At 40.4% G+C, this 25,477-nt stretch overlaps 1 protein-coding gene across 4 annotated transcripts in view; it reads right to left on the bottom strand.

Annotated features, from left to right (window-relative positions):
• LOC149077869 (glutamate receptor ionotropic, delta-2-like) overlaps positions 1-24,566 on the bottom strand; it is a 201,351-nt gene extending 176,785 nt beyond the window's left edge. For all 4 annotated transcript variants that reach the window (XM_089241469.1, XM_089241470.1, XM_089241472.1 and 1 more), the window contains exon 1: positions 24,321-24,566. In XM_089241469.1, coding sequence (XP_089097595.1) covers positions 24,321-24,402 — 82 coding nt within the window. In that variant the 5' untranslated portion in view covers positions 24,403-24,566. The remainder of the gene's footprint in view (positions 1-24,320) is intronic.
• Between the last annotated feature and the right edge of the window lie 911 nt (positions 24,567-25,477).

Genomic DNA, 25,477 nt, shown 5'->3' with positions numbered 1-25,477 from the left:
AAAAAGTCCGACGAAGAACAGATGGAGGATGGCCGAGGCGAATGATTTGATCATTGATTGATTTTTTTCCCTTTGATGTTCATTAAAGTGAAAAACTATTTGGTTATATAACCCTGCTGGGAGTAGGAAGGATCTGAAGTTACCGGGCTGTCGTCAGATGCGGGGGTTACAACATTATATTTTAGAGCAATATAGAGAAATAAACATCAGTGTAGTAGCACAAAACCTTTCGAATTTGGACATTGGATGGCCTCCACATTCGAACAGAGGGGAACGAAGAAAAAAAATGCAGTGGGGAGAAGAACCCCGTTTATATGACTTTCGACTGACGGAATCACAGCATAGTTTTTATTTAGCCCCGATTCTCCCATAATTTTTATTTAACTTCCGCATTATTCTTAAAAGTTATCTGAATATGAAGGAAACAAAGAAAGGTCATGAGACTATGATTTTTTGATAAATTCAATCCAATGATGACTTTGCCCCTTTACTCTAATCTCTCTTACAATAATTCTTACAATTATTTTACAAATGACAAAAAGAAAGAAAAAAAACTTACTACAACTGGAAAAGACATACAATGATTTTATGCACTTCGTGATGTCCTGTACATTATTACTGTACTGTAGTTCCTTTTTTGTTTTTATTGCAAAATATTTCTCCTATTTCCAAAAATGAGTGCGCAAGCATAAAGTGACAAAAAGGAGAGACCCAAAGAGCAGAGACTAGGTCAGCGTATGGCAAAAGAATGACCAAAAAAAGGAAGAGTATAATGACCTAACGTAACCCCATGCGTATAACATGCTTAAATCTATTAATTTGAGGAAATTAACAAATCGAATGTAGCATTTAGCAATCGAATTCAGCATTGAGTAACAGAATTTAGCATTTTTCAGCTTAAATCCGAAATTAGCAACATAACTTAGAATCTAGCGAATAATTAAAAAAATTGACAATAATTTGAATTTTAGAATTTATGAATAGAATTCAGTAAATAGAATGTAGCAAGAGTTCAGAATTTAGCAATATCATTTAGCAATCGAATTTACCATTTAGCAATAGAATGCAGCATTTAGTACTTGAATTTAGCAATCGAATGTAGCATTTAGCAGCATAATTCTGAGTTCAGCAACATAACTGATAATTTATTAATATAATTTATAATGTGTAACAAATTTAAAACAAAAACCGTTTTACCCGCATTTAAAGCTGTTTTTCCCCCAAATTTCCACCGTTTTAATCATTCATTATAATTAATTCATCATAAAAATTACCCACTCTAATTTTTATATCATATTAATAAATGCGATTATATGTTATTAAATGCAGTTAATTATGATTATTTGATTAAATATATATTATCTATAATATTTTGATATTTTGCAGTTGATATAATTATTTACACTATATATAGTTGCTTATATACATTTTTCACAAGCCCGGTACCTCCGGTCTTTTCATAACCAGAAAGTTTTTGGGTCTGGAAAAAGCTGATATCTGATCTTTTGGGTAAGTGGATATTTCCCTAAGATGTTGGTATTCTGACTCTTCAAAAGTTTGGAAGAGATTATTAGCCAGCTTTTGAGCAAAGGCGTGTATGGTGGGCATTCCTATATCGTTTCTTATACTTCTATTCCTGATGAACCAATTGGCTCCCAGCATAGCTCTTATTGTTTTGTTTTGATATTGTTCTAATTTAACCATGTGTTGATTGCTCGAGTAGAGCCACACTGGTGCAGCATATAAAAGTATGGATCTGATAGCCATTTTGTATACATTTAATTTGTTCTTGATTGTCAATGTTGATCTCTTTGCAAGTATGCGTTTCAAAGTATGTTTTGCTACGTCTGCTCTTTATATTACATAATTGCGTTGTTGCACAAATGTCAGTCGTTTGTCAATTATTATTTCCAAGTATTTAGTACTTGTAACAGGTTTAATGAATTTTCCCCTCAACCACTATTCCGGCATCTGGGAGTAGATCTAATTTTCCTGTAATCCACATAAATACTGTCTTGTCTTCATTAAGTTTAACTCTGCAATTTTCGCACCATGTTTCGACTTGATCAATTAATTCTTGTAAATTACTTAAACAACTTAAAAAAGAAAAGGAGTCATGACTGTACGTTTCCGAAATAACAACCAGACACATCCACCAGCACTAGCATCACCATAGTACTGGTGACCCGCGTAAAGCAGATGTTTGACAGCCACGAACGAGCAGACGAAAAAAACTTCTCTTTCTCGCTTCGTAAAATGTGACTTGCTGCCTTCTTTTTTCCCCTGTGTGTGGTGCGTTTGCTGACTGATTCAGGGGGCATCTCCTCAATTCTCTTCCTGGATTGTGCTGAACATTTTTTTGGATATGCCGAACGCTACCGAAGAAACAGGTATGTCTTCTGAATTAGAACTTTCGCGTGCTTCATTTCGCGCGCCTTCGATTTGGAAATCCGATGTCGATCTTTGGTTTCTTCAGATTGAATCGAAATTTAAAATTGCCGGAATTACTGATCCTAAAACGCAATTTAACTGTGTTGTGACAGCTCTCGATGTCGAAGTGGTGTCATATGTTAGTGATTTGACCAGAGCTCCTGTTGCAGATTATTCTTACAACCAGTTAAAAACACGCATTTTTCAACAGTTTTCACAGTCGGAAACTTCCCGCTTACGAGTTCTACTCCAAGAGCTCACTCTTGGGAATAAGCGACCTTCTCAGTTGTTGCATGAGATGCATACATTAGCTGGCAAGAAATTTCAGATGAAGTGCTTAAAACCCTTTGGTTATAACGTTTGCCTATCCATACATAGCAGATACTTTCTGTTAGTAAGGATACATTGCCGGATTTAGCAGAAATGGCAGATAAAATTACTGAAGTCACTGGGCACTCACCGACTATTTCTGAGGTCAGCCGTAACGAAACCATCAGCTTGCAATCACTTCGAAGTCAAATTTCGACTTTGACCGTTGCTGTTGACCGCTTATCCCGCTATAAAGAGAAAAATTTTAGCAAGAAGGGAAGATTCTCGGTCTAGAGAGAGGTCTAGTAGTGATGGTACACCCAAACGTAAACCTTATTGTTGGTATCATTTCAAATTCGGTAGAAAAGCATCAAAATGCATTAAACCCTGTGATTGTTCGGAAAACTAACTGGCGCATCTGTTTTGGCGACAGCAGGTGATGGTCGGCGTTTAGTTCGCCTTTTTGTTCATGATCGAAAATCCGATACTGGATTTTTAGTGGGCACAGGCACTAGCATTTCGGTTTTCCCACAAGATACACTGGTACATAAAGCAGCAGATACAAACTTTTCGCTATACGCAGCTAATGGTACTAAAATTTCTGCGTATGGTTGCAAATCTTTATCAGTGGATTTAGGGTTACGTAGACTGTTTAGATGGTCCTTCGTTATAGCTGATGTTAATCGCCCGATATTAGGTGCAGATTTTTTAGAACATTATGGTCTATTAGTTGACGTAAAAAAGTCTCGTTTGATTGACAGTTTGACTTCACTTTCAATCAAATGTAGCAATGCCAGTTGCACTATATTAGGCTTAAAGACCATTTGTAGAGATTCGCCCCACTTGAAAATTTTATCTAAATTTCCTAATCTAACGAATCCTTCTATGCTTGGGGCTACTTCTAAAAAACACTGTTACACATTGCATTACTACTAAAGGTTCTCTTGTATTTACCAAAGCCCGCAGACTTTCTCCAGAAAAACTTGCTATTGCAAAGCGTGAAGTTCAAACGCTAATGGATCAGGGCATATTGAGACCTTCAAAAAGTCCATGGGCAAGCCCGATACACATTGTTCCTAAACGTAATGGAGAATACCGTTTATGTGGGGATTACAGAAAACTTAATTCTATAACGTGTCCAGACAGATATCATATACCACATGTTCATGATTTCAGTTACGGTCTGCAGGGAAAAAGCATTTTTTCTAAATTGGACTTGGTTAAGGCTTATCATCAGATACCTTTAGATCCTGAGTCTGTTGAAAAAACTGTCATTATTACCCCATTCGGACTTTATGAGTACTTATATATGTGTTTTGGATTGTCTAATGCGGCACAATCATTTCAACGGTTCATAGATATTGTCTTAAGAGACTTGAACTGTTATGCATATTTAGATGACGTACTAGTTGCATCAGCAACAGAAGAAGAACATCTTAGAGATCTAGAATTAGTTTTTGAACGTTTAAACAGTTTTGGTATAATTCTTAATCCTGATAAATGCATATTCGGGAAATCTGAGATAGAGTTCTTAGGATTTTTGGTTAACAGCAACGGCATTTCTCCTTTGCCAGAAAAAGTCGACATTCTTCGTAATTATCCGCAACCAAAAACGGTTGACGAACTTCGAAGATTTCTAGCAATTCGCAACTTTTACCACCGTTTATTAAAAAACGCAGCATCTGACCAGGCTCCCTTACACGATTTGTGCATAGGAAAGAAGATAAAAGATAAATCTCTCATCGCTTGGTCGGGGGATACTATTGCTGCTTTCGAAACGTGTAAACATGCTATTACCAACGCCACCTTTTGGCTCATCCTAAACACTCATCTTTCGTTGACAGTCGACGCATCAGATTTCGCTCTCGGAGCTGTTTTACAACAAGCTTCCGATGGTGACGTCGTACCACTCTCATTTTTTTCTCGAAAGTTAACAACAACTGAAAAGAACTATAGTACTTATGATCGCGAGTTGCTTGCTCTTTATAGTTATATTAAACATTTCAGACACATGTTAGAAGGCACACCATTTACGATCTACAGTGATCATCGGTCTCTAATTTATGCTTTCCACAAAGTCAACGATAACAGCACTCCCAGACAACCTCGTCATTTAGAATATATATATCTCAATTTTCTACGGACATTCGTTACATTCAGGGTGAGCGAAATATTGTAGCGGATGCTTTTTCCAGATTGTCCGAAATTAATTTAACTGACTCGATTGATTACGCAGCTATTGCTACTTCACAGAGTACAGACGCCGAATTAACGGCCCTCCGACAACCAGGTGGGGTGCTCGATATAAAACCTATCAAATTCGGTCCTCAGGGTACAGAACTTTTTTGTGACTCATTGACTGGAATTATCCGTCCCTACGTACCAGAAAAACACCGATATCACGTGTTTACGGTTCTTCATAACCTCGCCCATCCAGGCGTTAAATCAACTGTAGACCTTATTCGTCAACGATTTGTGTGGAGTTCTATTCGCAAGGATGTCACACGATGGACCAGGGCGTGCATCGAGTGTCAACGCTCAAAAGTGCATTGCCACACTCGATCTTCCATCGGTGCATACCCTTTGCCTCAATGCAGATTCTCGCACATTAACAACGACATTGTTGGTCCTCTTCCTCCTTCTCCTTCTCGGGGTTTCACCTACTACCTTACCTGTGTGGATCGATACACCAGGTGGGTAGAGGCTTTCCCGATGGAAAACCAAAAAGCAGAAACCGTCGTAGAGACATTCTACTCTGGCTGGATCAGCAGATTCGGAGTTCCGGAATCGGTAACCACCGATCAAGGGAGACAATTCGAAAGTTATTTGTTTCGCGCATTCGTTCGTTTTCTTGGAACTCAGAAAACACACACGACAGCGCATCATCCGGCCTCCAATGGCATCGTTGAAAGGTTCCACCGGCAGCTCAAAGGTACCATACGCTGCCATGCCACGGAACGTTGGACTGAAGTGTTACCTACTATAGTTCTGTCCATCCGAGCCAGCATCAAACCGAACATCAACACTTCTGCTGCTGAGATGGTTTATGGATCACCATTGCGCCTACCTGGTGAATTCTTCTGTAGTTACGATCCTCAGCCAACACAGCCGTAATTTCTACGGGCTCTACGAGATCACATAAACACTTTACGTCCGATCCAAACTTCAAGGCATGGGACTCACAACGTTTTCGTTCATAAAGAACTTGCTGGTTCTTCCCGTGTGTTCGTGCGGCTGGACACCGTACGAAAGCTCCCTTCAACAACCATATTTGGGGCCATATGAAGTGATTGAACGATCTCCAAAAGTATATACAGTAAACATGAAAGGCAAACTAACGAAAATCTCAATAGACAGATTGAAACCAGCATATTTGCTTAATTGCACTGTTAATGAGCAATCACCAAAAACTGAACCGAAACAGCCTTATGTCAGTAACTCGATCAGGGCGTACGGTTCGTATAGGAATTTCTTGATATTATTCTTATTTGCATATTTTTTGAAATTAATATTATTATGTTTTGCAAAATTTTCATTCTTCAATTTTCTTATATGTATATATATCTATTACCTATTCCAGTAATCGTTTTTGCATATATGTACATTTACTAATTTTTTTATCATTTGTAATTTATTTTTTGCTCGACTATTAATTGTGCATATGAATATTTCATTACTTTTGAAAAAATTTTCGTATTACGTATTTTTTGAATTTTTCGAACAATATATTTTTTTTTTGCACGTCAATGCTATATTAGTTGCCGTAACTATATTGTCATATCGTCGTAACTATATTATCATATTTTTTACATTGTGCCGTATGCCGTCCTTCAGACTCGTGGGGGAGTACTGTGGCGCTGCCTGTCTTGCTCAATTTTTATATTTTTATTATGTTTTTTATGCCACTCACTAGCTAGGCATTATCGAGTGTCTTCTTGTATTGGAGTTCAGTCTGGCTCCAACTGTCGACCGAACATGTTGTAAAAATCTCTCTCTCTTCTATTAAATAACTTAAAAAAGAAAAGAAGTCATGACTCTCAGTATGTTTCCAAAAGAACAAGACATCCACCAGCACCAGAGTTGCCAGGTCCTAAAACAATTTCCAGCCAAAATCCTCTTCAAAAATAGCCAAAAGTAGCCCAAAATATTTGAACTTGTGCTGCCATCTATGAAGCAACAAGCGAGCTACAGTTTGACTATATTCTAGCTTGCAAAGGTGTGGCTTATAGCACTCTTTTCTTGTTATAGTCACTATAACTCCCTCCCACTTTTCACTTTTTCGTAAAAAATATGTTTTTTTACTGAATAAATTGATTTTGAAAAGTTGCGAAAGTCAGGGCTACGCATTCTCTCTCCTGGAAAAACGGCCCAGAGATGGCCTGGAGTCGGGCCGTCTTAAAAGCATCAAGATTGATTTTGCTCAGCCCTCTATCCAGACTGCAAATGCCTACATACCAATTCACATGCTTAATCTCGCAAATCTTAACCATATCTCTCCCCCCCCCCCCCGCTGTTCATTCAAGGCCTCCGTGACGTGCCCGAGTTGGCCTATGCGTCAAGACGGCACTGCCTCAAATTGTGCATAGCTGCCTACGAGATTTTAAAAATTAGGTATGGTCCCAGACCAGATTTTTCACGGTCTAGTAAACAAAAAATTCAAAAACTCTTCTGGGTTCCTGGCAGGGCCGTTTTAAGAGCATCATGGGGCCCCGAGAGCTAAGTGATTCCCTTCATGGAAAATCCCTGAAAAATACAACTACCTCTAGTTTTTCTGAGGTCTCTCTTCTCTTGAGGCCCCGGGCACATGCATTAAGACAGAACTGGTTCCCGGGCTTGAGCCCTGTCAGCTCCACGCTTGTGGAGGCTACGGTTTCTTTCACAGGCTTCTGTGGTCTAGATACTGTGTTTCCCAACCAGAGGGCCTTCTGTAGCAGAAGGGCTCTGCGCGAAGCTCCTGACGTCACTGAAGTCACCCATTTCCCTTATAGTGTTGGATATACTACTTCCCTATACTACATTGGATATATTATATCCGATTGGCCGCGGTATCATAAAGGTTGAAAACCACTGATCAAGGACCCCTTCTGCCTTGTCAGGAAGAAAACACAACATGAGGTGGGGACTGAAGTGAAAAAGAAAAACTTCTTTTCCGTCAAGCAAAGAAAAATAGAGAGAAATTCGCCATGAAAACACAATTTTAGAAAAACCGCCCAAAAAACCGCCACCCGCCAAAGCCACAAATTTCCCGCCGAACCGTTTTCAAACCAGCCCAATTTGGTGGGAAAACCGCCAATCTGGCAACTCTGACCAGCACTAGCATCACCACAGAATTATACAGAGGACACTATGCAGATTGTGAAAGGAGCCCTGCGTCTTTTTTTACGCGTTTATGACGCGCTCCTGCAATGCTAGTTTTGTAGCAGATGTTTTGATCTGTTACGGGAGGGGAGGCGGAGAAGGATGAATTTCTCCTCAGCAGCTTTATGTATAAATATTGGATTGTAATAGAATATTAATTTATTCGATATCGGGCTTAGTCCAGTGAGAAAGCTCTGTTGTCTTGAAAATGGAATTCTTACATTATGCGTGCTGTGTGGTTATGACTATAGTGGTCATATATACAGGATTTACACAAGGTATTGCTTTATTTTCCATATTAATAATTTTGTATAAGGTATTGAATCCTCGACGGATCATGCGATCTCTTGAGCACTATTTCGAGAGAGTAACATGTCATTAATTTTTTTATGTTGAATAAATTTCGAGTTTCTAATAAATCATAACCGTAACGCAATAGATATGTTACCGGCAAAGTATGAAATCCGACATTCTATACAATGCCCGGTCGTTTCAGGCAAAGTATGGAATAACGGTTTTATTCTATACTTTGCCTAGGCATTTTGTAGAATGCCAAGGCACAGTCAAACAAAGTATGAAATGTATAAAAATATACAGTCAAAAAATTCATTAGATAAGGCGCACGAAGCCAAATGCGCCAAAAAATGATAGATTATTCTTAAATTATAAATTTCAATACATTTTTGGTGGATACGTAAGCCACACCAAAGATGTATCTTTTTTTTTCCAGGAAATGTTTCTCTGTGTCTCTCGTGAGTACGGATTGTTAAGAGGCGATATAAACTTACATTTCCATCAGATTAAAATTTCACTCAATTTTCTCCTATTTTTCCCGGAAACATTAACCTCTGGCTATCGGAAGAAGAGATCTGTTGAGAGGTGGTATAAAATATTAGATTTTCTTTAAATTAAAATTTCACGCAGTTTTCACCTGATAAACTGCAGCTCTTTGGAACTCCAGCGTTATTATAAATGAGGAAATGTAAAATGTAATTATTACTTTGTATTTTATAAATCAGTGATTAGCCATGGTTGTCGGTTATTGTGCATATTCACCAATAGTCTTGATAAGTTTGATAAATTGTGTTACATTTAAGACTTTCAATTATTAGTGTTGGGAATCGATTAAAATTTCTAACTGGCTAATCAAAAAATATTAATCGATCAATCGAATTTTAATTGAATATTTCTAAATGCTAAACATTCATAGCACACGTAATAACGTAATATCGGTAACTGTTAACATTAATTAATGTTATAATAATACATTCTATTCCTTCCACGCACCTATCTTCTTCATGGATATAAACAAATAGGCCTACTACAAAAACAGATTAAGAAATTTTGGCCAGCCGCTTGAAACTATTTAACTAATATGATGAACACACTTTTGATTGTCCTGGAATTTCTTTACTTTTATCTTGTTTGTTTTTAATCAGTTATTTTAGGTCAGTCACTGAAAATCAAAATTAGTTTCGTAATCATACTGTTAGTTTTTTTTCCCATAAAATTTCTGTCAAATGGTACTGGTGGGGAAGGGTAGCTGATATAGATATGTTATACGGTAAAAGCTGACATTTAGTAACTTTCATGAAAATTAGTAAAAATGCGAATTTTATAATTTTCATAAATTTGAAAGCTTGTCATTTATTAATTACAACGACACCGATGCTAATTGAAATCTTAATTAATTAACTGATTAGTCGTTCAAATTCGTGAATTTTTCTAATTTCCTTCACGCCATCGAGTGCACATGTTCCAGATATTTTAATGATCATTGGCAGAAAATTGTAATTACAGCTCATTTCGAGCTTTTTTCACCTCGGCAACAACCAAAACCAATCGGAAAATTTTGGAAAAATATGTACCATACAGTTGTGATATCGATCGTAATAACTGCAATTTACAAATTCTGAAAATGATTGTTTACGATTGTCTTCGCAAATTTATTGAATTTAATTTATAGTAATTTTGCCAGCTAATGTTTTTCGAATAGCAAAAATCTTATTCCTATTAATTATCTTCAAACGAATTTCCAATGAAAGTTGGCTCAAAGAATTATTCTCTACATCATTGCCATTGCTTAAGCAGCGTGTGTTCCATTCGCAGTAAGTAGGAGTTGTTCCATTTTATTTTCTGCAAATTTTGGAACTGCTAGAAATCCTGTGTGAAAAAAAAAAAAATCCAGCCAGATTCAAAACCCCTTGTCTGAACCATTCACTGTGAATAACTTTTTACACTTTTTTTCACAAAAAATTGCTAAATTTTGCCGGACAGTTATCTACTCTACATGAAATTTTGAAGCTCTTTTAAAGTGTTACCATAGGCGTAAACTTGTACCCGGCCCATCGGCCCGAGCCCCCCCCCCCATAAATTCGTATGAATATGGTTTCCTCATTTTGCAATGATGGAAAAAAAAATGTTAACCAAAAGTTGTCCTAATTATGAATTAGTCAATGGAAACAATCTGCTCTCAAAATTTTAGTTCTTTTAAAAACTCTGGATGGTCTTTGCCTTTCTTGTTCCATAACAATATACGTTAACCTCATTTCTTCCCTGCCGTTCAATCCCTAATTGCACATTTCCTCGGTGTCAATTCTTATTGCCAGAAGGCACGACTGACAAAGATTTCTTTCAGTGTGGAGGGGTCTTTCTTGTTTGCCTGGTAAAATCTGAGTGTCTCTTCTTTTGCTCACTGCGACCGGGAAGGGTGTGGGGGTACATGGCGCCGACATGAAAAGAAGCCCAAAGGGAGGGGGGTGAAAATTGGAAAGCATGAAACCGAAATAAAAAAAATTACGCTCTATGAAGAATAGTTGCCAGAACCTAGAGGTTGAGGCCATTTGAGCCTCCCGCGCAATATATTTCGTAAGAGGACTGAGCCCCCCCCCCCCCACACTCCCCAGTAATTACTGAAAAACCAATGCAATGCATCCTTCCTCTCCTTCGTACACGCTTGAGTCCCGTATATACGGGATCACAAATAACTTCTAGTCCCCTCCCAATGTTTCCTTGAAAAATATTGGGAAAAAACAGTACATTCTAAATGCCCATTCATAACAGATCTTGAAGGCCGATGCCGAAACATTTTTCGAGTCTCTTCACAACAACATTCGACTGAGGGTGGGGGTAGAACATAGAATCAAATAAACAACAAGTGAATTATAATATTGATTAAAAAAAATTAAACAAAAAATAAATGATAATTTTTCAAAGGTTCAGGAGCCTCTCGACCAGAACTAAGAACCTCGACTCCTCAAGAACTTCAGAAGATTATGTTGATTTTATAGTTACTTTTTTATTGTATATTATGATCCGCCCGTTGTGGAGTGTTGATTATGTGAAAAAAAAAAATTCCACCACAACCCGTCCTCCGAGTACGCTCGATATAAATACAAATACAACGCCACAACTGGCAAAATGCCCAACGAGGTGGCTGAGAAAAAGATGCCTATAAAAATATGGATGTCATATATTTAAAATACAGCAACCCAATTAAAAATGCAATTAATAAAAATTATAAACAATATATATACATGATAAAGTATTATACAATGCCCATAAAGAATACTTATGGTTGTCATATTCTAAGTATGGATAGCTTCTCGATTTACCCAAACATGTGCCGCTGAATGAGGAACGGACGTACGGTTCATCCCCGTTGATAGGTTGGACGGGGAGTGACGGATGGTGTCGTCCTGCTGTAGTTCCGGCGTGACCTTGGGCTGCCGGGGTGTTCTTACTGGTCCTTTGCGTAGGTCAGAAGTCCGGTGATGCGATACCGGCCGACGTTCGACCGGTGGTCTTGGTGGCTGGCGGGGCTTTCCTTTTTCCAACATGGCCCAGCCGTAAGGTGACCTGCTTATATCCCACAAGGGACAGAGCGGGGGCCATGTTTGGTGTTTGAATAACTCAATCCCCGTGTGCCGATAAGGACACGCGTAGCTCTTCTCTGCACACATTCAACCAAGACTATGTCCCTCTGCAGGTATGGTCTCCGAAACCTTACAGTATACTCCAGTCCAGGACGAACTAAGTCTCGAAAACGCGGAAGAATGGCATAAGGAGAACGCGAAGAGACCTTTTGAAAATAAAGCCGAGCATTCTATACGTTTTTTTGACCACCGTTGAACAATGCTCAGAAAATCTAAGCCGCTCGTCAATGAGAATTCCCAAATCGATGACCCTATTTGCATCCGGGATAGAGACACCATTCAACTCGTAAGAGAACCGTGGGTTGTTCGAACCAGAATGAGCGACCATGCACTTATCTACGCTAAACGTCATGCTCCATTCATTTGCCCATGCTGCAATCCTGTTTAAGTTGGTCTGAAGTGACTCCCTATCGCTTTGATTCCCGATTACACCCATTAGCTTCACGTCATCTGCGAATTTGCTAGTAAACCCATCGATACCCTGATCGAGATTATCCATAAAAAGTGAAAAAAGTAGGGGCCAAGGACACTTCCTTGAGGAACTCCACTTGTAACGTCTGTCCAACCAGAGAATTCCCCGTTCACTATAACTCGTTGCGACCTATCTCTTAACCACGATTCTATCCAATTCAGCAAGTTGCCCCCTATTCCAATCTCGTGTAAATGCTTCAAGGGTTTGCCATGTTGGACCCGATCGAATGCCTTCTGGAAATCAAGGTAAACAACGTCGACATTTTTGCTCCTACCCAAAGCCTTAGTCACGTGATCATAGAAGCAAAGGAGGTTAGTTACACATGACTTCCCCTTCCTGAACTCATGCTGATTATCCGACAATACATTATTCTGGTCTATCCACTTCACAAACTGCCTTTTGATGATAATTTCCAAAGTGTTTGAGAGGGACCTCGTCAAACTCACTGGACGATAATTTGACACCGCTTCTCTACTACCCTTCTTAAATATCGGAACAACATTAGCAAGTTTCCAATCCCTTTGGACGATACCCTCAGCCACACTACTCCTGTATATCTGTGCGACTGGCCCCGACATTTCATTAGCACATTCCCTGAGGGCCCTGGGATAGATATCATCTGGTCCCGGTGCTTTGCTTGCACATACATTTCTTAGAAGATTTAGGAACTCCACGTGTTCTACTTGAATATTGTTGAGGCAACACCCATGCAACACCCGTATATGGAATATCATTATCTCCATTACAAACCGACGCGAAAAGGCATTGAAAGCATTACACATGCCTACATTGCTCACTAACCTAGAGCCTCCTATCGAGAGGGGGCCAACTGTCCCCTTACATCCATTATTGACGTATCGAAAAAATGATTTTGGGTCAGAGATAATGTTATCTGCCAATCTAGTTTCAACTTCCTTTTTACTATACCTTATCGCTTTCTTCAACACTCTTCTTTTATCAGTAAACAATGATAGGTCACCTCGTCCACTTTTATACTCTCTGAATGATCTTTTCTTTTCAAGATAAAGTTTACGCACGCTATCCGTGCACCATAGAGTGTACGATGCACAAGCACGCTTTTTTCGAACAAAGGGTATGACGTCGTGCAAAACAGAGGACAGCTTTGTACTAAATGCTTCCCATTGACTTACCACCCCTACTGATCCCAACCGGTCTTTGAAAACTTCCGCTAACGTTCCTCTCAAAACAAAGGAACCAGTCTTTTGTTATCAACCTTGCCCGAGGGAAAGTTACAGTGAAACCTGACTATACGATGATCACTGGAAGAAAACTCTTCCCCCACCGAAACATGTTTAACAAGATCCTCAGAACTGGTAAGAACTAAATCCAAAATACATGCTGATACAAAAAATTTTCGAGCACCAACTTAAGAAAGTCTCTAGATGAAAGGTTCTCCCAATCAATACCTGGGTAAATTAAATCCCCTAGTATGAGAACCCTCTTACGCTTACACATGTAGGAAATTTCATCATGAAATTTGGCGATGTAGTTTTGATCCCTATTCGGTGAATTGTAACAAACCCCAACAATAAGCTTATGACGTCTTTTGTTCTCAAGTTCAACCCATATGGTTTCAATATCACTTCTCTGCACGTTACACTCTTTAGCCTTCAAACATGATTTCACGTATATCAACACTCCACCCCCTTTCCTATCAGATCAATTTCTCAAAAAAGTTTCGTATCCTGAGATATGTAAGAAAGATTCATCCCATCGTTTGCCCAAGATACAGTAATGGCTATAAGATCCAGGCCCTCCACAACTATCATAGTTTCTAAACAATCTTTCTTATTACCCAAGCTCCTGGCATTTATTAGCACACATTTTAATTTGCCAGGTGATTTAGCGCCATGCTGTTAGTGCCCGGTGTTTTAGTGTGAGAAGCCATCCAAGTCAGAGGTGGGTAATTCCCCGTCAGTACTGTTGTGATTATCATTAACCATCGAGCTGGGCAATTATTAACCATTATAATAAACATCGAGCTGTTCAATTATTAACCATTATAATAAACATCGAGCTGGGCCCCCAGTTACCATAACAACCGATCCGACATTGGAATGCCATACTGTTGCCATTCCGCGATTGTTATAATAATAAAGATCATATAAATTAATAACATCTTTAACATGTTTCTCCCTTTAGGGGAAAACCATGAGTTTCTTATAATTTGCGAGAGTAAGTTAGCGTGGATGGAGGGCTCACCAGGCTACCCGATCTAGTGACCGTGTAAGATCCATTATCTCGGGTTGTCTGTGGTGACGAGCGTGCTACCTGTTTCTGTGGTGTTGGAACCTGGCATTGGGGGTGATAACTCGTCCTTTGTTGCTGGAGATTTAGGACCACTTCTTTCTGGCTTGCACTCAGGCTCTTGTATCTCAGTTAGGGATGTCATATCATCTTGGTGATGACAAGCTGGCTGTAAAGCTGTTTGCTTGATTTCCATATCTTGTTGGACACGTGGTTTAATGAATTGTCTGCTTCTTCTCAACGTGGAGCCCTCATTTGTACGGATCTCATACGTGCGCTGGCCGATATGTTTTGTTACGCAGGCTTTTTCCCAAATCGGTCTCTGGTGTAGAGTGTTCCGGTGCCACACTGAAGCTCCAGGATGCAATGGCGCTAGGTATTGTGATGCTCTATTATGTCGCTGAGCCATCTCATTTTGCCTTTCTAGCAACTTTGCATGGACTTCAGGAACCTGCGGTAGAGTGAATTGTAGACGCTGGCTACTGGTCGGCAGGCTAGTCCGTGTAGGTCTTCCAAAGATCCTTTGCGCTGGACTGCACCTCAATTGATCATCTGGCGTGTTACGTTGAGCTAATAATCCCAGGTATGGGTCCTCTCTTGAGTGAGCACACTTTTTGAAGATAGATTTCACAATTTTAACAGCAGATTCCGCCTGTCCATTGGAGCGGCTGTTACCTGGACTCGGCATGAGATGACGGAAGCCCCAGCCATAAGCAAAATCTAGGAACTGTTTGTTCTTGAATTGCGGACCACCGTCTATGATGAGCGTGCAAGGAATTCCGTGCCGAGTAAAATGATGCTTCAATTTGTGGATTACTGCGCTAGCTAGAGTATTTTGCAAGAAGTCTACTTCTATGAACATGCTTAAGTAATCTACCAGGACCAAATGATTTCGCTCTTTCAACTGAAAAATATCAGCACCCAGTTTAAGCCACGGGCCCGGAGGAATGTCATGAGCTATCATCGTTGGAGTTGACTGGGCTGGAGCGAAGGCAGCGCATGTGCTACGTGACTCGACATACTGCCGAATATCTCCTGAATGTTCGGCCAGAAGACAACTTCTCTCGCTCGTCTAAGACACGCATTTATGCCTTGATGCCCGGCATGTATTTTTTTCTTCATTTCAGCTCGAAGTGTTGGTGGCACTACAATGCGGTCTCCTCTGACAATATGCCATTGGAGATAGCCAATTCATGTCGATATGGAAAATATGCCGCCGCCATAGCACTGATATTCGTGTTAGTCTCTGGCCAACCTTCCAATATAAGACGTTTAACTTCCTGCAAAGTAGAATCACTCCGCGTGTGCTGTTGCATGATAGGCAGTGGCGTCGGAACCGGGGGTGCTGTGGGTGCTCGCACACTCTCTCTTGTAGAACGGGGCAGAGCACCCACAGAATTGATTCAGGAATAAAAACCTCAAATATAGATTTCTGATTTTTTTTCCCCGTAAGTATCGAACACGAAGAAAAAAAAAATTAAAGGACAAACTGCCTGTTTTTCCTCTCTATGAGTCTTGAATGTTGCTGGAGTCCCCGCTGCCATCACAATTGATAGATCCTTTAGGCGCTGGTACAGCAAGCATTTTAAGCTTCAATCCCACGAAAGTGGGCTGGAGCACTCTTGGTAAGATAATTAAAGTTAATAAAAGTCTTTGTTGAACATAACCGCAAAAACCACAGCCGGCGTGAATCCCGGCGTGAAGCAATCCCCATAAAAATTATTGCTTCCCCGAGGCCCGAGACGACCGCGAATCCTGACAAAGACTTTTATTATCTTTAACTTTATCTTACCAATAGCCCACTCTCGTGGGACCCCCGCATCACATTTCTGCTTGTGCCCCTTTTCCCTGTTTTTCCTAAGGCTGCCGGCACACTACGGTTCGGCTGGTGCGGTTGATCTTATCAGCAACCGTGGAATTTCGCGTGAAACACACACTGCTGTTAGCAACCGGGGTTTTTTTTATTTTTTTATGTCACGTGACATCTCGGGATTGGCTAAATTTTTTTCGCCAAGCTGAAGTTGGCTCCAGTTAGCATGCAAATTCGTGCTCATAAGCGGCATTGCAGTAGAACCCCCTCTTAACGGATACTCCCTCTTTTACGGACAAATAATAATTTACAGATGTATAATATATAAAAGTATGAATTTCAAACCTCTTTTTAACGGTCACCCATTTTACATGTATTTAATTTTTGTCCTGTCCGTGTTCACAGAAAGGAGGGGTTTTACTGTATATACTAATAAAAATATTCATGTAATGACATTTAATTTTCTATAACAATATTTGCCATTTGAAATTAATTCAGGAGTTGAAGAAAGACAGCCTACAAGTTGACCAATTTTTGATGCTTTTACGATTCGTGACCAAATCGCACAAATTTTTTCATATATGATGACTGGAATAATCATAATTAATTTAAATAACATACATTAAAAAACTATTTAAATAACATATTTTTGAAGTTTAAAAAACTTGGCCATGGATTTAGCACGTTTTTCTTTGTAATTAAAGTAAATTTCCAATTAATTAAATTTCTAATTAATGGAAATTAAGCATAATAATTGTAATTTTGGGAAACCCCATACGACCAAAAAAAAGTCAAGGAAATTCCTATCCTATTTAAAAAAAATATATTTCTTTTGATAGTCAGGAAAAAAAAAATTCAGATAGGAAATCGGAATGAAATTTCTGAATTTCATGTCTTAAAAACTGTAAAAAATTAATTTTTTTTAAAAAACATTATGATACTCATAGACCTTTTAATTCCCAAAAATGTTCATTTGGGGACGATTCATTTATACAAAATTATTTACATGCGTCACACTAAATCTGTTTCCAGACACAGATTTATGGCTTCGCCACGTGCTGGCTATTCGAATTGCTCTGTCCCCTATTCACGTTATAATTTAAAGTTCTTGACAACGAATTACTCAAATTTACCGCCCCTCTGAACTTGCTACCCCGGCCCGCTTAACACCCTGTACATACGACGTCAGGGCCACAACTTTGGGAGGCCCCTCTTCTCTTGAGGCACCCGGGCCGTGCTCGGGTGGGCCCATGCGTTAAGACGGCACTGACTGATGCCCCGAACTCCGAGCCAGACAGGAGCGCAAATGTTAACCTTTCATCTCTCCTTCAATATTAAAAGGGGACGCCAAAATGCGTGCTTGCCCCGGCTGACCACGCATGTCGTTGTGGCCCTGTACATCAGTATGTATGTTGCAAGGTTTAAGGTACATACAGGGCCGCAGCTGGATACTTTTTTAACTGGAGCTAGCAAGCTTTTGGCGTCCCCGTGTAAGGAAAGGTTAGAAGGAGTGGTGTTAAAGGGGCAATTCGGCGCCCCCTCTAGTTCAGCACTCGATACAGTGGACCCGCTCTCCCTAGTTGCGGCTTTGTAAATCAAAAACTGCTTGAAAAGAACGGTAGGTGTGAAAATTGTCTTAGTGCACTATTCGATATTACCCGCATACAACGTTTTGTCTAGATCAGCGGTTCTCAATCTTTTTTGACCCACAGAGCCCTTTCCAGTATATAATTTCTATGGTGGAGCCCCGTAGGCCTATGTTTTATTTATTCATCAAAATTACTGATTTATTTTTATTCAAAAATATTAATAATTATTTTTTTCAAATTTACTGGTTCTTTTTTTATTTTCCTCGACGGCCGCGGAGCCCTTGGGAGTTCACACGGAGCACAGGTTGAGAACCGCTGGCCTAGATGGTTTTTTTTCATTGCAAAAACAAAAGATAGACGGCCACATTCATATACGATACAAAAAAACAGAATAATGAAAGCAAAACACACGCAATGCAGCTCTTAGGGACATATTTCCTCCCCGGTTCATACTCAGGCTTTTAATAAATGTTTCAAAAGTTTGATATGGAGAATTAGCAAGTATATAAATATATTCCTTCAGATGTCTGATTATTTTTACTTCTAATTTTTTATGAATTTATTATAAATGGTTGGGCCCCCGGTAATTTGTACTCTTTTGGAAGAGGTAACTAATTGGTTTGTTGCTAAAACGTTATAATCGGGATCCAATGCATTTCATTCAAGAGTTCTAAAATATACATCTCGGTTTTAGCGTAATCACGTTAGTTTATGAATGTCATTATAACCGAGTTTCAATGTATGCTCATGTAGGAAAGCAAAAAAATTTCACTAGTTAGAAAAATTTAATTTTTTCTTCATTGGTTTTTTTTATTGTTATCAGTGCAAAAGCGCCAAACAAAGAATTAGTTTCCGTCGCATGGAACTTCACCATACAGTTCTTCGAATTTGTCTTTTCCCCTCATTTTTGTGGCAGCCTTCCTTTGAAGAAGAGCAATTCCTTTGTCCAGTGCATCCGAAATCCCATCACCCTCCTTGTCAAACCACTTAATAGACAATGGAAGAGAGCAACCGCAGGTCCAGCCGAACCGTCATCAGGGAGCTCAAGCCTTTGCAATACATGATGGCAGCTTTCCGGTTACCCCAACCGTCCCAAAAAATGTGGATTTTCTCGGTTGAAAAAACCGCACTCAGCGGTTGTAGTTGTATCTGTGCGTTGACAGAATAAAACTATAGATGATGCCTTCCCCCCCAACCTCAACCGCGTGCAACCGCGCCGTAGTCAGGTCCCAGCCTAAGGGATGGAGTGTATCCAGATGCATATGTTTTGGTGTGGTGTCAGAACCCCGGGGGTGCTGCTGTGGTTTGCAGTAAACAAAAACCTAACAAAAAATGAAAAATCTTTTTTTCTTCATCCTATACCTCTTGTTCTGTCCTGTTGCTCTACTTATCCAGTGGTTATTCCCAGAGCTTCAGGCACCTACGATGGGTACTTTTGGAGCCCACACACGCTTTTTTTTACGATTTTGTCCACGCAGGCAGGGGCACAACTAGGGGGAAGCAGGCGGGTCTGGTGCCCTGGGCGCTGAACCAGGAGGGGCGCCGAATACATTCTTTAACTGCTTCCTCTTCATACAAGGGGTGCAAAAATTTCCGCTTGTCCAGCGTGACAAAGTATCTAGTTGGGGCCCTGCACGCAGGCGTCCTTCCATTATCTCAGGGTAAAAGTATTTTACAATAAATGAAATTCTGCATTGATGGGGTGATGCAGACACACATTTCACTCGAATAAATGAATGCATTCAAAGATTTTTTAAGGAAAATTTGTCTCCTTGTTTATGACTGATACCGGCAGACATTGGCGTACGCAAGGGGGGGGGGGTCCCCCCGAGCTAAGATTATAGTGTTATTTTGCAGGAAAAAACGTAACCCCCCACCCGAACACTCTCGAGAACATTCAGCGTACGCCTATGCCGGGAGATATGGGATAATTTGCTTACAAATCTTGACAGTGGTACAATTGTGCGCATAGGCGTAAACCTCTATACGGCCCATGGGCCCGAGCCCCCCTCCCCCAACATTTTCGAAGACGCGGCTCAGCCCCCCCAAAATTCGTATGAATATGGCTTATTCATTTCGTAATGATGAAACATTTTTTTTAAACCAAAAGTTGTCCTAATTATGAATTAGTTAATGGAAACAATCTGCTCAAAATTTTAGTTCTTTTAAAAAATCTGGATGGTCTTTGGCTTTCTTGTTTCATGACAATACGTTTATCTCATTTCTTCCCTGCCGTTCAATCCCCAATTGCACCCTCCATCGGTTCCAATCCTTAGGCTGCCGGCACACTACGGTTCGGCTGGTGCGGTTGATCTTATCAGCAACCGTGGAATTTCGCGTGAAACACACACTGCTGTTAGCAACCGGGTTTTTTTTATTTTTTAATGTCACGTGACATCTCGGAATTGGCTAAATTTTTTTCGCCAAGCTGAAGTTGGCTCCAGTTAGCATGCAAATTCGTGCTCATAAGCGGCATTGCAGTAGAACCCCCTCTTAACGGATACTCCCTCTTTTACGGACAAATAATAATTTACAGTTGTATAATATATAAAAGTATGAATTTCAAACCTCTTTTTAACGGTCACCCATTTTACATGGATTTAATTTTTTTGTCCTGTCCGTGTTCACAAAAAGGAGGGGTTTTACTGCATATACTAATAAAAATATTCATAGTAATGAAATTTAATTTTCTGTAACAACATTTGCCGTTTGAAATTAATTCAGAGTTGAAGAAAGACAACCTACAAGTTGACCCATTTTTGATGCTTTTACGATTCGTGACCAAATCGCACAAATTTTTTCATATATGATGACTGGAATCATCATAATTAATTTAAATAACATACATTAAAAAACTATTTAAATAACATATTTTTGTCATGTAAAGCCGGTCTTTTTTCAACCGCGCTTATGATTTTTTCGGAATAACTATCGCTAGCCATTAACGACTCGGAATCTGCTGAAGACATGGTGGCACAAAAAAATTTCGTTGACACAGCTGACTAATGGAACTGGTAAATAAGAAATGAGATGGATAAAATATGATTAGTAATGTACTGCAGCACTGTGCAAGCGCCCTCACGCGTTCCAGTGATAAGCGTAGCTGCGGCTTCAGATTGGCTTACTGCTACCAAACCCTTTCTGAAGTGGACACCTCTACGGTTCCATTACAATTAAATTAAGCCGTTCGGTATTGCCGACATTCTGTGTTGTAGGATTATGACGGTACCTTTCAAAGTTGTCCCATGTAGGAGATGTCCGAGTTGACAGGTTCCACGAAATTTGTTTTATGTTTCGCGAAGTCCCTTTTTTTTAAGAGACTATTCGTTTTCCCAAGGGCGTGCATGGAAGTCTAGTCAATTGGGCTTAAATGGAAGTACAGTATCTAAATTTTATGACTTTTCCCAACAGGTCTATTGCCTTTAAAATAGATAATGGTTTTTCTTATAATTCTCAGAAATCCGGATAAAGGCAAACAAACTGAAAAACGGTTACCGACTGGTATACCCGTTTGGAAGACCTTGGCAGGGGTTCTTGAAACTTTTGCCATTCGCGGCTTCTTCGGCCTGCTCGTAAGAATACAAATACAAATACAACGCCACAACAGGCAAATTGCCTGACTTAAGAACATCATGGATCCCCGAGCCCCTACCTACTACTGCTACACCACACATGCACCCCCCCCCCCCCGCGGAACCCCCCAACGAGTCGGTACATGCGGGAATGTGCGTGTACGTGTAGTGCAAGCTGACGTAAAGTTTGTTTCTGTGTAATGCTTGTTATGTGTAGTGCTGTCATCTGCCCCCAGATTTACTAACTATGAGTGAAGTGTTATGGTTGAATGATTTACCGTTGTAGGACTGTTGCTCTCTGTGGCGAGACTTTTTAACGGGGAGATCGGCTCGCATTTGCGCCTTGAAGTTGGGAACCACAAAAAACAAACTTCAGCCGACCAACACTGTGGGGTTCGAACACGGCTTCTCGCATCATGAGTCCGGCACTATAACCACTCGACCACCACAGCGGCAACTTTCTGCAGCTTCTGACCTCCACTTCCTGGCTTGTAGGTCGAAGACATCTTGCTTATGACAATCGAGAAGAAATAAACAACTTCCTACTTAAGTTAGAAATTCAAGATTATTCAAGACGAACCCGGCATTCAAGCACACCACAACTTCCAAATCGAATAGGGATAGCAAGAGCCATTCCAAAGCGCTGCAGGGGTTCACGGCAATGCAAAGTCGTCGTGACGTCCTTCCGAGCGATAATGCCGAAAATTCCCAGAAAAAGCGACCCACACCTCGAGAACTTCTGTTGTGGGTTTGGGATGTACATCAGAAAGAGGGGGGGGGGGGAAGGGACTACTTTGCGAACTCAGCAAAGCTGTTCGTGGAACCAAGGCCATCTTAAAGCCACCCATATTCGCGTGAGCCTGGGCTTCTTGTTCACATAGGGCCTACATGACCAGATGTAGTGAAATGGTTTAGAGCAGTCATCTTCAACCTGTTGCTCGCGAGCACCACGGCATGGCCCCCACATCCTGGAGCAGGGCCCCTAGGCTGAGATCTTTTGCGCGGGGGCCCCCGACCAGATTTTCACGGGCCTCTTTATGATGAATTTACAGCGTGAAAAAGCAAAAATATTGTTAAAATCGTCCGGGGCCCCAGGGCTGGAGCCTTGTCAGCCCACCCCTTGTGGGGGGGGGGGCCATGCACAACGGTGGTACCTGAAGCAACTGAAGTTCTCGAAGCTCCTGTCCAATAATTGCTTGCTAGAATTCGATCGACGTTTCAATCAAATTACCTCGTTCAAATTGCATTCGAGGATTAAAATCATCCTAATTTTTCATGCATACGTATGGTCAAACTTGTAAGGGTGCTCTCCTTTCGATGATGGGTACAGCCAGTGCTGCAGATGATGCGATGACACGAAGGGAACGTAATGTCCTTATACGAAATTATTTACATGCTTCGCACTAAATCCGTTTCCAGACACAGATTTATGGCTTCGCCACGTGCTGGCTATTCGAATTGCTCTGTCCCCTATTCACGTTATAATTTAAAGTTCTTGACCACGAATTATTCAAATTTGCCGCCACTCTGAACTTTCTACCCCGGCCCGCTTAACACCCTGTACATACGGCATCAGGGCCACAACTAGAGAGGAGCAGGTGGGACTGGTGCCAGGGTGGTCTTAAGAGTATTATGGGCCACGGGGGCCAAGTGGTTTTTTGGAGGCCCTACATGGTAAATCCTTGAAAATTTCAATCGGATCTCATTTTTGGGAGGCCCCTCTTCTCTTGAGGCACCCGGGCTGTGCTCGCGTGGGGCCCATGCGTTAAGACGGCACTGACTGATGCCCCGAACTCCGAGCCAGACAGGAGCGCAAATGTCAACCATTTCATCTCTCCTTCAATATTAAAAGGGGGCGCCAAAATGAGTGCTTGCCCCGGCTGACCACGCATGTCGTTGTGGCCCTGTACATCAGTATGTATGTTGCAAGGTTTAAAGTACATACAGGGTCACAGATACTTTTTTAACTGGAGCTAGCAAGCTTTTGGCGTCCCCGTGTAAGGAAAGGTTAGAATGAGTGGTGTTAAAGGGGCAATTCGGCGCCCCCCTAGTTCAGCACTCGATACAGTGGACCCGCTCCCCCTAGTTGCGCCATTGTGTGTGTATGTAAATCAAAAACTGCTTGAAAAGAACGATATTACCCACTCTTCGATGTTACCCGCATACAACGTTTTGTCTATAGTCCGTTTCAGGTTAACTTTGCAGTGAAGAGGAAGCTACGAGGGAACCGCATCACTCGTTGCTATGGCAACGAAAGCCTCTTAACCTATGTATCGATGCGCGGCCTCGGTAAGGTATGGCTGATTCTCGCCAATCTCGCAGAAAAAAATATTTTTTACGTGTAATGTAATGCTTGTACAAAAAATTGCAGTCAGTTAGTAACAATTATCTAATGAAAAAAAAACCCCATCGTAGATTACTTTCAGAAATTAAAGTGCGGTTTTCGAAATCATTTTTTTTTTATTGAAAAGTATCTTAGTAACTCCTATTAACCCGGTTTTCGCGTTTGAATTTGGGAATAGCCCCAAATAATAATAATAAAAATGATACGGAAAAATTTAGAATTCTTTTACTCACTTTTCTTGCCGAAATTTCTGTCGCTCACCCACCCGAACGCATATACGTCGATGCCACTTGTTATCACTACAGCTTTAGTCATTTTTTACGGATTCCCATTCTATGGAATCCTCACTTGAAGTTGTAGAACTATCGGATTCTCTATTATTTATTAATTGTTGTTGCTCCAACATGTGTTTCAGCAGGCCATCTGCAATCCAAAATTCCTGTTCGTTTTCAATTATTGCCAAAAAGAACGGAGAATGTTTTATCGTGTCTATCTCTGGTGAAAAGAAAGATACAACTGTCACGGAAGGAAAAAATACATTGCAAGCCTAAACCATTGTGGGTCTCTCTCTCTCTCTCTCTCTCTTGCTTATTTATATTTATCTGGAGAGACACTGAAGGTGGGGGGGGGGGGAGAGAAGATGGCGTTGGTGAAAAAGAGACATTACTTATGTCAACACCCTCCGCTATCGGCTATTGGAATTCAGAAACCACCCCTATCCTACGAACACGGCAAGAAATAGATATATAAAAGGGGGGGGGGTGCCTGGAACCGTAACCTACACCTCTGACAACGGTATCGGCGCTGTCGTGAAAGAGGGACACTTCCTGTAATCTGTGAGTGAATATCTGAATTCGTTGGAGGTGATTTTCGGGAGAAACAAATACTAATTGAATATTCGTCTGGGTTTGTAGGCCTTTAACTACACGCAAAACTGAATGAAAAATTGTATCGGAAAATTCAACAAAATGACGATATAATATATATATATATATAACTGCAATATTGGCGGATAAAATTTCTTGGAAAACGCGCCAAAATGTTCTTGAGCTCGCCATGGATTTTTGATAATGGTAACCAATATTTTTTATAATTTAAATATTTTAAACGAATATACATTGGTTCAAAACGGTATTTTTGAGTATCTTTTTCAAAATCATAAAAAAATTTGAAATATTCTATATAAGTGATCATCATAAACCTCCGATGTATGCGGGAACTATATTTTGCGGCGAAAGAATACACTCTCTACCTTTCTCTTCACTGCAAAGTTAACCTGAAACAAACTATAGATCAGCGGTTCTCAATCTTTTTGACCCACGAAGCCCTTTCCAGTATATAATTTCTATGGTGGAGCCCCGTAGGCCTATTTTTTATTTATTCATCAAAG

Source organism: Pholcus phalangioides, unplaced genomic scaffold (assembly GCF_987345545.1).
Source record: "Pholcus phalangioides strain wild (caught in Gottingen) unplaced genomic scaffold, Ppha-v1.0 ptg000014l_1, whole genome shotgun sequence".
In the NCBI taxonomy this organism is placed as follows: Eukaryota; Metazoa; Arthropoda; class Arachnida; order Araneae; family Pholcidae; genus Pholcus; species Pholcus phalangioides.
The sequence above is the reverse complement of the archived record's forward strand: the minus strand, read 5'-3'. Positions and strand labels throughout refer to the sequence as shown.